Here is a 13,365-nt window from a genome sequence, read left to right as displayed (position 1 = left end):
TGCACTAGCTACTCGGAGCTACATTACCTTTACAATATTGCCATAAATGTTGTATCATGGACTTGTTGCCGCTGGATTATCACACCGTCACGTCCCCAGAGTCCATAGTGAGATCGCGCCCTCTGTTTATTTTAAGTATAAGTATAAGACAGGTCACCACAGCTTAAACAAAGCAGAGGGGGTCGGATAGTCTAAAATATTTCAGAAACTTTAGAATCATTAGTTTCATAGAAATGCACAGCTGCTCAAGTCGCTGCGTTTTTTTTGTTTGTATATCTAAAATTTGTAAACATTGTAATTTACATTAAATCTTAAGGGGAATGCAGGTGCATTTGGTTATTACAAGTATTTAAGTGTTTACAAAACATCACTTGCATCGTGCTGTGGGCTTTGAGATTCCAAAATGAAGGCTCTAGGAAAGGGATTATACGGTGTCACACCTTAAAAATAGATTCACTGTTTTATATATTATGTATATAATTCCAAATTTTAAAAAAAAATGGATGTTATCTTTAGACCTGAGAATCAAATTTTCAAAACGTCATAATTTTCTGTAGAAAAGGTAACGGTGATATTGGACAATAATGATGTTTTTCACACCGAACGTGACGCGAAGGTCAATGCAGACAAAGATGCTGAAGGTTGGAATATTTGAAACTGGATCACTTGACCACACTGTGGTGAAGAAGGACAGGGCTTGGCAGGAAGTGAAGGAAGCAAGACTTCCTGGTAATGTTTTTGTCATGTATGTCTTGTCATCATGTTGTCCCACTACTTTCACAATTAATGCAAAGTCTCTTTCGACCACCAGCACCGACCCAAGCCTTTATGGTGCTCTAAATTGGCCAGTGCTTGACGAATAGTGTAAGTGTAATAAGTGAAGCAAATAAACCAGTTTAATGACGTTGGTTTCCAAAACCTGGAACAGATAAATGAGCAATCTTCAAAATACTACAAAATAAAACCCAATAACTAGCGTGCAAAACTTTTTCTATATCTAAATATATATATATATAGATTTCTTTAATAAGTTAAAATGTTTATTTTCTTCATCTCCACTATGCCTTGGGCCGGCTTTGCACGAGTATCGCTTCATGTTCGGTGTGAATGCATCATTAGGCCCCAATCAGACCGCGTACTAACATCCGTCCTCAGTGATCCGATCACATGTGGGCAGCACCAAGAACGACTTTCCCACACCGAAAAGGAGTTCAAATGTATCCTGGATGAATCTCTGACTTCAACCACCCTGTATTTTAATACACTTACTCATATAATCGGACAACAACAATCCGTTCTGAGGACAAAGTGCATTCATACATATTCAGGAATGTAGACACGTGTCCTCTAATGACTCTGACTGTGCTTTTTTAGATGGTATCTGAGGATGCACTCAGGATTGGATCGGGGGTGCGTCCGCACTTGCACTCAGACCACTCAGGACAGACGTGATTACCGAGTCAGTACAGGGTTCTTAGAACTGTGTGGCCAACCCCTTCTCGTCTCATCTCAGATCAGTCACGGAACAAACCCTGGTTAAAGGACGTACAACAACATTTCCAAAATACAAAGGTTCATCAGCAGTTTGACGCTCACATAACTAGAAGTACAAAGAGTAAACACATTAAAAGTGGGTCCTGTTACCTTAAACATTTTGGTGTTGACTATGACACAGCGTCAGACAACAGTGCTAATGTCGTCAGCCTCGTCGGGTTTCTTGGGCTTGCTAGGAAGAGACTTGAGGTACTCCAGGTGACGTCGGGCATCCTCCTGGTTCTGCCGGACATAATAGACTACATACGAAATGACCATGGCAAACCAACCGAACATGGTCACCAGCATAGCGTAGTCTGTGGTCCTTTTAGCCAGGTTACAGAGGTCAGTATCCACCGCCAAGAAAGGTCTTCCCTCCTGGTCCAGAAGCTCTGAGCTCCTGCAGAGAACCCGGGCAGCAGCCTCGTGGTTGTGGGCCATTCCACTGATGGCCTGTTGGAGGGCGCAGTCGCAATGCCAGGGGTTATCATCCACAATGATGCGGGCCTTGAGCCGAGCAAAGGCATCCTTGTGTACGCTAGTAATACGGTTATGCGAGAGGTCCAGCACCTGTAACGTCCCCTCAATGCCACTGAAGGCCGCTTCGCCTAAATTCTCCACCGCGTTGTACGAAAGATTGAGCTCCCTCAGAAGCCGGAGTCCATGGAAGGTTTGATCTGGCACGGCACCTATTTGATTGTGGTCCAGCCTCAGCAGGACAGTGTCAACCGGGAGACTGGGCGGGATCTCCTTGAGGCGCGACTGGCTGCAGGTAACGTTGAGGCCGTGGAGGTGGGGGTCGCGTAGGCAGATGCAGCCCTTTGGACACATGCTGGCCGAGGGGAAGCACAGGGCCATGAGGACAAGGCTCTGGAGGAGCAGGCACATGGGGATGGAGCGCGACAGCCACAAGTCCAGCAGAGTCATGCTGACTGGCCGTCAGCAGCATCCCGCCTGGGGCCACAACACCGCCGCTGGTCCCCTACACACATCGCATTGCTGCGGCTGGTCCTCACTGTCTGTCCACTGGAGATACTGGAGCGTGAACAGATATTATCATGCTGGTTTGCCTGAAACGACAATCAAGAAAGACAGGATCAACCATGTGAGTAAAATAATTTGTTTTATTCTAGACTCAGTGACATTTATTGACTATGGCATCTCTGGCATAATTGATGAATGACTCCATTATAACGTTTCAGCATATTGTAAATCAAGAAAGAGAGAGAGCTTCTATTGGCTGTTCTATCTGGGTTACAGCATTGGTAACAATAGCCTATTATTGTAAAGCAACAATTACACAATATGTCAATATGAGTGATGGATTTCAGAGATGGTGAGATTGCTTGGGGGGTTATCTGTCCATGCTCCTCCGGTGGGACGGACTCAGGACTGAGAACCTCTGTCCAAACCGACATGGAGATGAAATCGACTTAATAAATAAACAATTTTTGTCTGTGTCCAGCCTACGACAGATTTGAGATATGTCAGTGTAAATTACAAATGTCACACTCATTGTCATACTTAAGGGAAAACATTGACCTGCTGCTTATGGTTCTTCAGAGTAAAATAAATAAAAACGGCTTTCCATCCAGTAGCTCATAAGATATTCCTCTCTGAACCAAAGTGATTAACTGACTGACACGTCTGTTCCTCGGAGCCTGCTCGCTGCTGCTGCCGTGACTAACAAAGGAAAAGACTGGTGTCAGATAGATTTGGAGCTTCCAGATGACGTGAAAGTGCTGCTGTGCAAGTCTTCTTCTTTTTTTTTTACCAGTCGCCTCGTTTTAGAACAAGCTCCTATTTTATGCTGACGTCTAAGAAACCAATAGAATTCCATGATACATATTCTTGAACATTTAGTATATGAACCAACAATTCTACTATCGAGTAAAAAAATTGTATATACTTTTGTACATTCAATGCAGAAAAAACTAGTAGAGCTGGAACAATTACTCGATTATTAACCCACCGTTAAATTAATCAACTATTTTGATAATTGATTCATTGGTTTCAAGCTTTTTCATGATTAAAACAAGATTTCTGATTGTTTCAGCTTCTTAAATGTGAATATTTTCTGGTTTCTTTGCTCCACATTAACAAAGAAACGATTAAAAGTGAGTCGTTTTGGTTTGTGGACAAAAACAAGACATTTGAGAACATCATCATTTTCCAGGTTTGACAAACACTGATCAACATTTTTCAACATTTTATGGACCAAATTACCCGATTAACGGAGAAAATAATCGACAGAGCAGCTTATTACAGCTCGCTTGGAACCTCGCTGGAGCAAGGTACTAAAAAAAGAGTGGAGTCGTGCCGGGACCATGTAGTGGAAAAGCGGCATTAGATCAAAATGTTGTTTTGAAGCAGGCAAATCTCTACTGAGGGAACTTCAGAAACTGCCGACTGTAAGAGAACACAACCTCCACAGGATCCTTCACCACTGTGCAGTTGATGTTTGACATTAAAAAATCCTGTTGCTGTGCTGGAAGACAAAGGCCGTTCTTGCGGGTGCAGATTTGTCTGTGTTCTTGTTTGCCTTCCCTTGTGGTATTGTTGCAAGTAATTCATCTGAACCACAGACCCATTCTGTCCAATCTGCGAGCTAAATGGACTAAATCTTCCGCTCCGCGGTCCAGTATCTGAAATCCTTCGTGTTGCATCTGGTCAAGCTGCAAATTCAATGCGGGGAGTCCAAGCGATGGATTGGTTAAACACGAGGATTTGTGCAACACTCGAGGAAGTTAACATTTTTCTAACGTGTTTCTACAGAGCTGTTCTATAACTATGTGCTAATGAGATGTCTCTGGTCTCAGGTCAGAGGTGCTCAAACAATGCCTCCTACTCGTTTATTGATTATGAGCCAGTCAATTAAGGTGAAAGGGAGTAATTAAGAAAGCAAGCGGGGGAACGTCAGAACTAAACTCGCTCAATTTAATCCTGGGAAACAAGATGCCATGCAGACTGTTGGAGGACTGAAATATCAGCTGGCACTGACATGCATGACATTCTGGGGAATTCCTATTAATTATTTAACGATGAGTGCAAAGGTCATGAAAATAGATTACGTAAGTGTTAATAAAACATCCATTTTACTTGTTTTGAGTATCAAATCAATTGTTTCAGCCAAGATTGTGCTACAGTATTTTTATTTACCAAATATATTTATGGTCCCAATCTTCAACTTTGAAAATTTCAAGTTTATTCCCATTAATTAGGGCTGCAACTAATGGTTATTTTCATAATGGATTAATCTGTCGATTATTGTCTCGATTAATGAAGTCTTATTTTGTCCACAATCTAAAATGATTCAGTTTTAATGATTTCTTTGTCAAATGGAGCAAAGAAACCAGAAAATATACACATTTAAGAAGCTGAAAAATTAAGAAAGCCTTTTTTTTTTTTTATTGAAAAAACACTCAAATCGATTATCAAAATAATTGATGATTCATTTAGCAATCGGTTAATAATCAAATCATCGAATTATGGTTGCAGCCCTACCATAAATTCCCATTAATTTCCATGGCAAGTTTCCAACTGTAATTAAAATATAAACTATATTTGACAGGACAATAAAGCAGGATTACAGGCGGCAGGATTACGGCATCAAATTGCCAATAAGCCCTTGGCACGACATGTTTAAAATGAACGTAGAGGCCAGATTCATGCATATATGAGTATATTATGATTCGTGTAGTCTGTCTGTCTGCCTGTCTGTCTATCAGTGGACTGGCATGGCTCTGCATTTAAAAGGAAAATAAAGCCCCGTTTCTACCTGCATCTAAATTGCCAACGATCAGTATGTTTGTGCTCTCCCTGAGATTGAAGGAGCTCGCAATCAAAAAATCATTAGCCTGCCGAACCAAAGGCACTCACCGTCCCTCTGCTCGCAACTGTTGTTGTTGTTGTTGTCGCACCCCCCCACCCCACCCTCCCCCGAACCTCACAGAAAAGCTGCTTCACGACAGTTTCACATCTGCTCACCTCGCCTGAAACACCCAGGGACTACATGCTGTCTGTCAGTGAACAGGCTGAAATATCAATGCTGTTTTCCCACAGCAGAAACATGTACGGTCACCGGGGAGGAGACTACTGAGCTGATTAACAGCTACGACAGTCGTGGGTCACAAATACTATCACATTTTAAGTCCCTGGTTTGACATTTGCAGATGACAATAAAGTCACCTCTCAATTTCGCGTTAATCGCCAACATTTAGCAGGGTTTTAACGAGTCTTTTTAATCAACTGATTCTAACAATTCAGTTACACCGAAAACAGCTGCTTTACAAGTCACTAAAACGAAGTCACGGCAGTTTTACGCAGCCGTGCTGTGATGACTCCGCCTAGAGCTGCAACTAACGAGTATTTCCATAATCGATTCATCTGTCGGTTAATTTCTCGATTCATCGAGTAATCGTTTGGTCAATAAAATATATATATATATATAATATATAATAACATTCACATTGAAGTAGCTGAAATAATCAGAAATCTTCAAAGCGATTATCAAAACAGCTGACGATTCATTTAGTAGTCGATTCATAATCGATTACTCAAGTAATTGTTTCAGTGCTGACTCCGCCCATGTTGAGGAGGTACTATATTGTAATGGAAAACAAACACAAACCGTCAAGAGTCGAAGTGTCCAGGGTGTGACCCCCGCCTTTTGCCCTGTTTGTGACCCTCACGTGGAAGCTAAAGCTGTAAAAGGTGGATGAATCTGTTCTGGAAAATGCTGTGTGATTGATATTTATACCAGCAGTCAACCAAAGCGGAGCCATAATTAGCAGAAGAAGAAGAAGAAGAAACAAATGTGAGGCGAGACGTAGCCATGACTCGGGTGGAGGACAGTGTGGCTGCTCGTTAAGAGACGTCCAACAACGCTGAAACACAGCGCATGCATGTCTCACTGGGTCTGGGTCAGCCGGCGTAAGTGTGTTCTCACGCCATATATGTTTTTATTTCCCCAGTCGATGTGCATATTTTCACACTGCACATGTCTGTAAACAACACCAGCAGTAACCATGGTAACAAGCTGCATGTCAGGGACAGGGTAAACGTGAACCGTGCAGCATCAGCTTTTATTAACTGCGCTGGACTGTGATGGTCTTTTATCATTCTCCCCTTTTTTTCCCATTTTTCTTGTATTTGTCTGTGTGAGTGTTTTTAATCATTTTTTGGGGATGTTTTGATTGTACTGATCCATCATGGAGGCGGGAAAAAAACAGAATCAGTGAGGTGAAAATCTCAGCTCGCCTGCCAAACACTCCTCAGGTTTCCATAAATGCAATTACAGGTGCCGGCGGATTACGAGCGCTAACGACTGCAGTTTTCATATCCGCACGGAGAGAACACGTCTCCTCCCGTGTGTTTGCGAGATGACTGCATTCATGTGAGCAGGCAAAAGCGCAGTTTGTCTGCCTACACTTTTGCAGCAGGCGGTCTGCGGCTTTAAAACACGGGCAGTCTTCTGCTTCATACCATGCCAGGTTTCTTGAATTGTCTGCAGATTTTCTTCTTTTTTTTTTCCTCCACAATCTGCTGTGGCTCTGTTTGGATTCGTCTCGTCGTCACTATCACTTCCAGTCACAGCAGGCGGCTTCTTTTCGGGGGCACAGACTGTACACACACACTGCAGACCACCTGTCATATACTATCACACACTCACCGAACACTAGTGACACCACAACACACGGGGAAGAAAGGTGGACACACACACTCTGGATGAGAATAAATCTCATATTTCTGATTTGTCATGGATCGAGTTTCATTTCAGCATCACTGTGGAATCCATTTAAAACCTGATTACCACAGGGCACCATCCCATAATATTAAGCGCTGCACACGGATGACAACTTAAAGATGTGTAGAAAACAATCAGGAAAAATAGACCTGCAAAATGCAGCCTTTACAAATTTGCTTATAATAAGACGAGATATAGGGTAATCGATTAATCTGTCCATACTTTCTCAATTAATTGAGTGGATAAAATGATTCAGTTTGAATGATTTCTTTCTCTGTGGAACAAAGAAAGCATAAAATACACCACATTTAAGAAGCTAATTGAATCGCTTAATCGAGTAATCATCGCAGTCTTAACCAGATAAGATAATACATTATTGTTCCATCATTTGCACAGAAGTTTGTCTCGCACCGTGGTCGCACGAGACAAACCGTGGTCACAAACAAGCCAAATCAGACATAAAAAGACATTAAATGACACATTGTAAACATTAAACATCCTCAATGTAACCTAACCATCACTGAGGAAGGAATGAATGTATGTTGTTTCTGATTGTGATATAAATTTAACATTAAAATATCGCAATTTGTCGATTCAACAGAACACATTTGCTCCTGTGAATTAAAAAAAAGTCCTACTGTGTCTTGGCCTCGTCTGACGCCTCCTCAAACGCACATGGACAGAAACTTTGTCTTTAAGCCACACTGTCCTGCTGTACACGTCCTGTCACTGTCCCGCTGAAAGGCGAGCTGTCACTCCAGTGTCACGTCATGTGCGCGCACACTGTGACTCCAGGGACGACCTCTCTATATTTGGCTGCATCTTCCCCCACCCCAGTTCTGACCGCATCTCCCTGTCTGTGCTGCTGAGGCTCGGCCAACGAGGACGGCGGCCCGGGTAGTCGAAGGGATTCAGCTGTTTTATCAACCCGAGGGGTCAGCAAGGTCACGTTTAAATTTACTTCATTATGATGCATGAAGATGTTTGGGGTGGCCGTATATGGACCGCGGGCCACATGTTTGACACCTCTGCTGTATTTTAATAAAGTACCCCCCCCACATCCAGACCCTTTTGCCCAGGGTCCCCAAAGTCCCTTGAAACGCCACCTGGAATATCCGCTTGTTACTACACATGATACAATAACCATATTTACCTCAGTATATATATATTCAGTAGCTGCATGCATTGAATCTGTTGTCTCTATTTTCAAACAGTGGTTAAACAGTATTTTAGCTCCCTAAACAAACGCTTTGTTATCAGCATTTTCAGCCCAATAAACCAAACCTCATTTTATAATATCCTGTTATTGTTAAATGTGTCTTTAGTGATGCACAACGTTTGTGCCACTTGTGTTTTCAGCCACATATTCTTCACCAAAAAATGTGTGACTTTAATTCGGCAATTAAAAAAACGCACCTAGCCTCGTCCATTTTAATGATATTTTAACTTATAGATATGCTTCACATCAGCATTTTCAGTCCAACAAACCAAACCTCATTTTATCATATCGTATTTTTTTATAACGTGTCTTTAGTGATCCCAAACGTTTGCGCCAACTGTGTTTTCAGTCGCACGTTCTTCACCAAAAAATGTGTGACTTTAATTCGGCAATCAATAAACGCACCCAGCCTCCGCAATTTTAACGATATTTTAACTTGTAGATGTGCTTCACGCCAGCAGCTGCCGCCCAACGCCGTGCACTTCAATGGGGAAACGAGAACAAAAATTCTGCAGGCGAAGCGGGAATAAAGTTGGAAAACGCATTGAAGGAACACGGGAGCGTGGATTAATTGTACGCCGAATCAACGGCAGCGTGATTATCTTTGTTAACTGTAGACGCCAATGTTTTGACACGCTGTCATTTGGGAAATTAGCCCCAAAATAATCGTTACATATGAATTTTATAATGGCGTCTGGCAGGCACGTCGCTTGTGAAAACATCACGCACCAAGCCCTACCTGAGCTTCACTACTGTCTGAATGTCAGGGGAGGAAAAAAATGTTCTATTCAACAATAATCCCATTTAGTAAACGTAATGAATGAATTAATAACGTATTCTGCACACAGCGTGTGGGATTATAAAGAAGTGAGACAACGGCAGCAGCAGCAGCAGAAGAGATGCACAGACATCACAGACATCACAGACACAGAAGCAACAGGCGACACATGAGTGCGTGACTCACCAGCGGTCACAGTGATGAGCTGCAGTCACACTGACAGTGTTCATCTCACATGGAGGTGATGGTGAGGAGACGAGCTGTGTCCGTGGGAGCAGACTGTCTCCTACTGCTGCTGCTGCTGCTGCTGCAGGAGTATGATGATCCACTCACTGCTGCTGCTGCTGCACAAGTCGCAGTGTGAACTCGCATCTTTGCCTTCTTCCAGTGTGAAACACCGCACAGTGACAGTGAATGGAGAGAGGGTGGTGGTGGTGGAGGGGGGTCACCCTATGAAGTCACCGAGCAACTGAAGACAACATCACTTCCCATCAACCAACCAGCTTCCACCAGAGAAGTTGGCAAATGGAAGGGAATGTGTTCATTTTTGTTGGGAGGAGGAGAAAATGTGGCGGTGTCAGTGAATGTGATTTACCATTAGTCAAAAAAAAAAAATGTAGATAGATATTGTTCTTGTTTAACAATAAAAATAAATTAAAAAAAGACTTAAAGAGAGTATAAACAAACACTGTCATGTAGAGCATTTTATTATTCAGGGAATTGCTTGGGGTCTTGATGATGATGTGGAAAGAAGAACTTTATCGAAATATAACTAAACATAAACACAAAGATACATGGAAAGTTGATCTAAATGGAAGCGGAAAGATAACTAAACAGAAAGATAACTAAATGGAAAGATGACCAAACGGAAAGATAACTAAACAGAAAGATAACTAAACAGAAAGATAACTAAACAGAACGTTAACTAAACAAAAAGATATCTAAACAGAAAGACACCTAAACAGAAAGATAACTTAACGGAAAGATAACTAAACAGAAAGACAACTAAACAGAAAGATAACTTCAACAGAAAGACAACTAAATGGAAAGCTAACTAAACAAAAAGATAAATAAACAGAAAGACAACTAAACAGAAAGATAACTTCAACAGAAAGACAACTAAATGGAAAGCTAACTAAACAAAAAGATAACTAAACAGAAAGCTAAATAAACAGAACAATAACCAAATGGAAAGACAACTAAACGGAAAGCTAACTAAACCAAAAGACAACTAACCAAAGATAACTAAAGGGAAAGACAACTAAACAGCAAGATAACTAAAGGGAAAGACAACTAAACGGAAAACTAACTAAACCGAAAGACAACTAAAGGGAAAGACAACTAAACGGAAAGCTAACTAAACCAAAAGACAACTAACCAGAAAGATAACTAAAGGGAAAGCTAACCAAACAGACAGATAATTGGTGCCATAACAGGATAGAGTAAACACACATATTATATTAAAGAATCATTCTTTGTTTCTCTCCAGTTTCTCTCTTGTCTCTGTGCTCTTTACATGTTTGATTTCTAGGTCTTGCTTTGTTGGTTGTGGGTTTTTTCTCCCTTTGTGTGTTTTGTCCATTTTGGACTTTGTGTTTGACCGCCTGTCTCACGAAAGACTGGGCAAGCCCATTCAAAATAAACATGCAACCTGCACCTGCCCCTTGGCTCATTTGTCTCCAGCTTTTTCAAACAGGCAACCTGAGCTGCAATTCGGACCACAGTGCATGTTCACCGTGCTTTTAATTTGAAGGCACACTCACCTGGTTTCCTGTTGCTGTTGTGGCTAACAGCCAAAACAAAATAGAATCAGGATTTGGTCGACAGCTCGTGTTACATGTGTGTTTGTGCAGGTGTGTGTGGTCATATTATTATTATGTTGTTATTGTTGGGGCCTAAAGTTATCCAAGATTAGCTGGATAACTTCAGGTTTAACCAGAGCCGACTCAAGCCTCTAAATTGCACTAATCATGAGTTTCACTCTTTGTTTTGTTTTTTTTTGTTTTTTTTGCCTTAAAAGCAGTAAGATCACAAAAGTGGCCTCATATTAATTTTAGAACAGTTCAACTACAAATTAAAACCAAATAACTCAATACCATTTAGATATTTCAAATATATCTTAGTTTGCTTATGCCTTGGTCCGGCGGTGTTGACCAGTAAGTTCTCACTTGATTTATAATGTCAAACATTTTTCCTAAAGGAGTTCATGGTCTCAATCACACAATAGTTTCACGTCTTTGACAATTTTTTTAAACATCTGCCAAAGTTCTCCAAACGCCATGTGGACATGTAAAGATAAGAGATGTCAACAGTTTTTTAAAGCCATGTCATGGAAATTCCAAAAAATCTCAACCACACACCTGAAACTTAACCAGATACTCAGAAATGAGGTTCTGCCTCATCAGGACCAGGCCTTGGTCTCCATGAGGACTACTGGTCCTGACATGGTCAGTGTTTATGCCTGAAGAGGTCCTAAAGAAGTAACTTTGTGAGGACACTGTCATGCATTCCTGTAACCTGTAACCTAACCTTACCTATCACAACTAGATCCTTAACTTAACCTTAACCTAAGCCTAACTCTAACTCAAGGCTTAGGTTAAACCAAGTCTTAAACCATAAACATAATTTTTTAAGGTATCACAGAACGTGACCAACCAGACGTCCTCACTGTCTCAAAATGTCCTCTCCTCCTTTGTTTTATTCATTTTTTGTGGTCATCATTAACATAGACACACGCGCACACACACACACACACACAATGAAAACAACACCAGCCCATTATAATAAGAAGAATCGCGGCTGATAATTACTGTGTTTATGTGCTTTATTGTTGTGATTATGGCTAAACTACTGGTTTCATTGTGAACACTCTGTCTCTGACCTCGGTAGGAGGAGGAGACGCGAGACAACAGACGGGTTATGACAGCGTTCGTCTGTGCTTAAACTCCCAGAGAAGTCACAAAGAAAACCAAATCTGCTCGGCTTCAACTGCATCTGTTGTGACAGTGCGTCTCTGAAGCAGGTTCATTAGTGGGAGATGAGTCATTATCCTGGAGTGTGAGGGCCATTCCAAAGCTTTCAGAGTATTTGTGTAGACACAAAGCATTAAGTCTGTGAAAGTTACAGGAAACTAGTGTGTGATTAATGACAGCCCTTGTTAAGTGGTCAGTCTTCCTGTATCCTGGAGGCTGTACATATATATATATACATACATACATATTTTAGTGCCCTGTAGCTCGGGATGTCATTCACACAAGTGTGAGACAATACGCATGACGTGATTTAAGTAACGAAAAGTAATGAAATAACATTTTCCTTAACTGAAATAAAAACTAGAGTTTAAAAATAAAACGATAACGAACTGCGCGCTTACAAAACTGCATCTTTCTGAGTCTGTGCACCTGGCAAATACTCCATATTACAACAAACTAAAACTAATGAAAACTAAGCATTTACAAAAAACAAAAACTCATAAAAAAAAATAGTAAATCCTTTCTAACTAAAAGTACATTTAAAAACAAACAAAGGCCGTCTGAAAACAGATCTCATTCATTCATTGTCAACCTCTTTATCCTCCACATGAGGGTCACGGGGGCCGCTGGAGCCAATCCCAGCTGACACAGGGCCAAAGGTGGGGTCACACCCTGGACAGACAACTGTGTTTAACCTCTGCATGTTTTTGGACTGTGAGAGGAAACCGGAGAACCCAAAGAAAGCACACACACACACACAGAAGTGGTGATTTTGGTGTGAATGCACTCATTTACACAGACGTGAACCTGACAAAGGAAAGGACTTTTGGTCCACAAACTCATCATATACTGTATAGACACACACACATATATATCCTCACAGGAGGCACATCATGAATCATTTATGACTCATTATAGACATACACTGGCCCCCTCGCTGCTGCCGCTTTTCGTCCATAAAAATCAAACAAAGCTTCATTGATCTGTGATGAATGGGAAAGGTCAGCTGCCCTCACGCTGATGCAGTAGTTCAGGAGATACTCACAGGTCAATATGTACAGAGTGTGATCGTCGGTGGAGTGTTCCGACAGTGGAGCCGCTCATTAGAAACAGAGTG

The 13,365-nt window shown here is 41.5% G+C and overlaps 1 protein-coding gene across 2 annotated transcripts; it reads right to left on the bottom strand.

The window, feature by feature from the left end:
• Positions 1-469: 469 nt before the first annotated feature.
• lrrc3b (leucine rich repeat containing 3B) lies at positions 470-9,693 on the bottom strand. 2 transcript variants are annotated; one of them, XM_044052153.1, is made up of 2 exons: positions 9,463-9,693; positions 470-2,603 (listed from the first exon to the last, which is right to left on the bottom strand). In XM_044052153.1, the coding sequence occupies exon 2, from the start codon at positions 2,458-2,460 to the stop codon at positions 1,678-1,680; it is 783 nt and encodes a 260-aa protein (XP_043908088.1). In that variant the 5' UTR covers positions 2,461-2,603; positions 9,463-9,693; the 3' UTR covers positions 470-1,677. The 2 variants fall into 2 exon arrangements, with proteins under 2 accessions (XP_043908088.1, XP_043908089.1); XM_044052154.1 differs by lacking the exon at positions 9,463-9,693 and adding an exon at positions 7,918-7,952.
• Positions 9,694-13,365: the final 3,672 nt, after the last annotated feature.

Source organism: Solea senegalensis, linkage group LG20 (genome assembly GCF_019176455.1).
Source record: "Solea senegalensis isolate Sse05_10M linkage group LG20, IFAPA_SoseM_1, whole genome shotgun sequence".
NCBI lineage: Eukaryota > Metazoa > Chordata > Actinopteri > Pleuronectiformes > Soleidae > Solea > Solea senegalensis.
Note: the sequence above shows the minus strand (reverse complement) of the source record. Positions and strands in the feature narration are given on the sequence as shown.

Coding starts and splice junctions, on each gene's coding strand:
- lrrc3b (XM_044052153.1), bottom strand. CDS start 2,460: ATGACTCTGCTGGACTTGTGGCTGTCGCGCTCCATCCCCATGTGCCTG.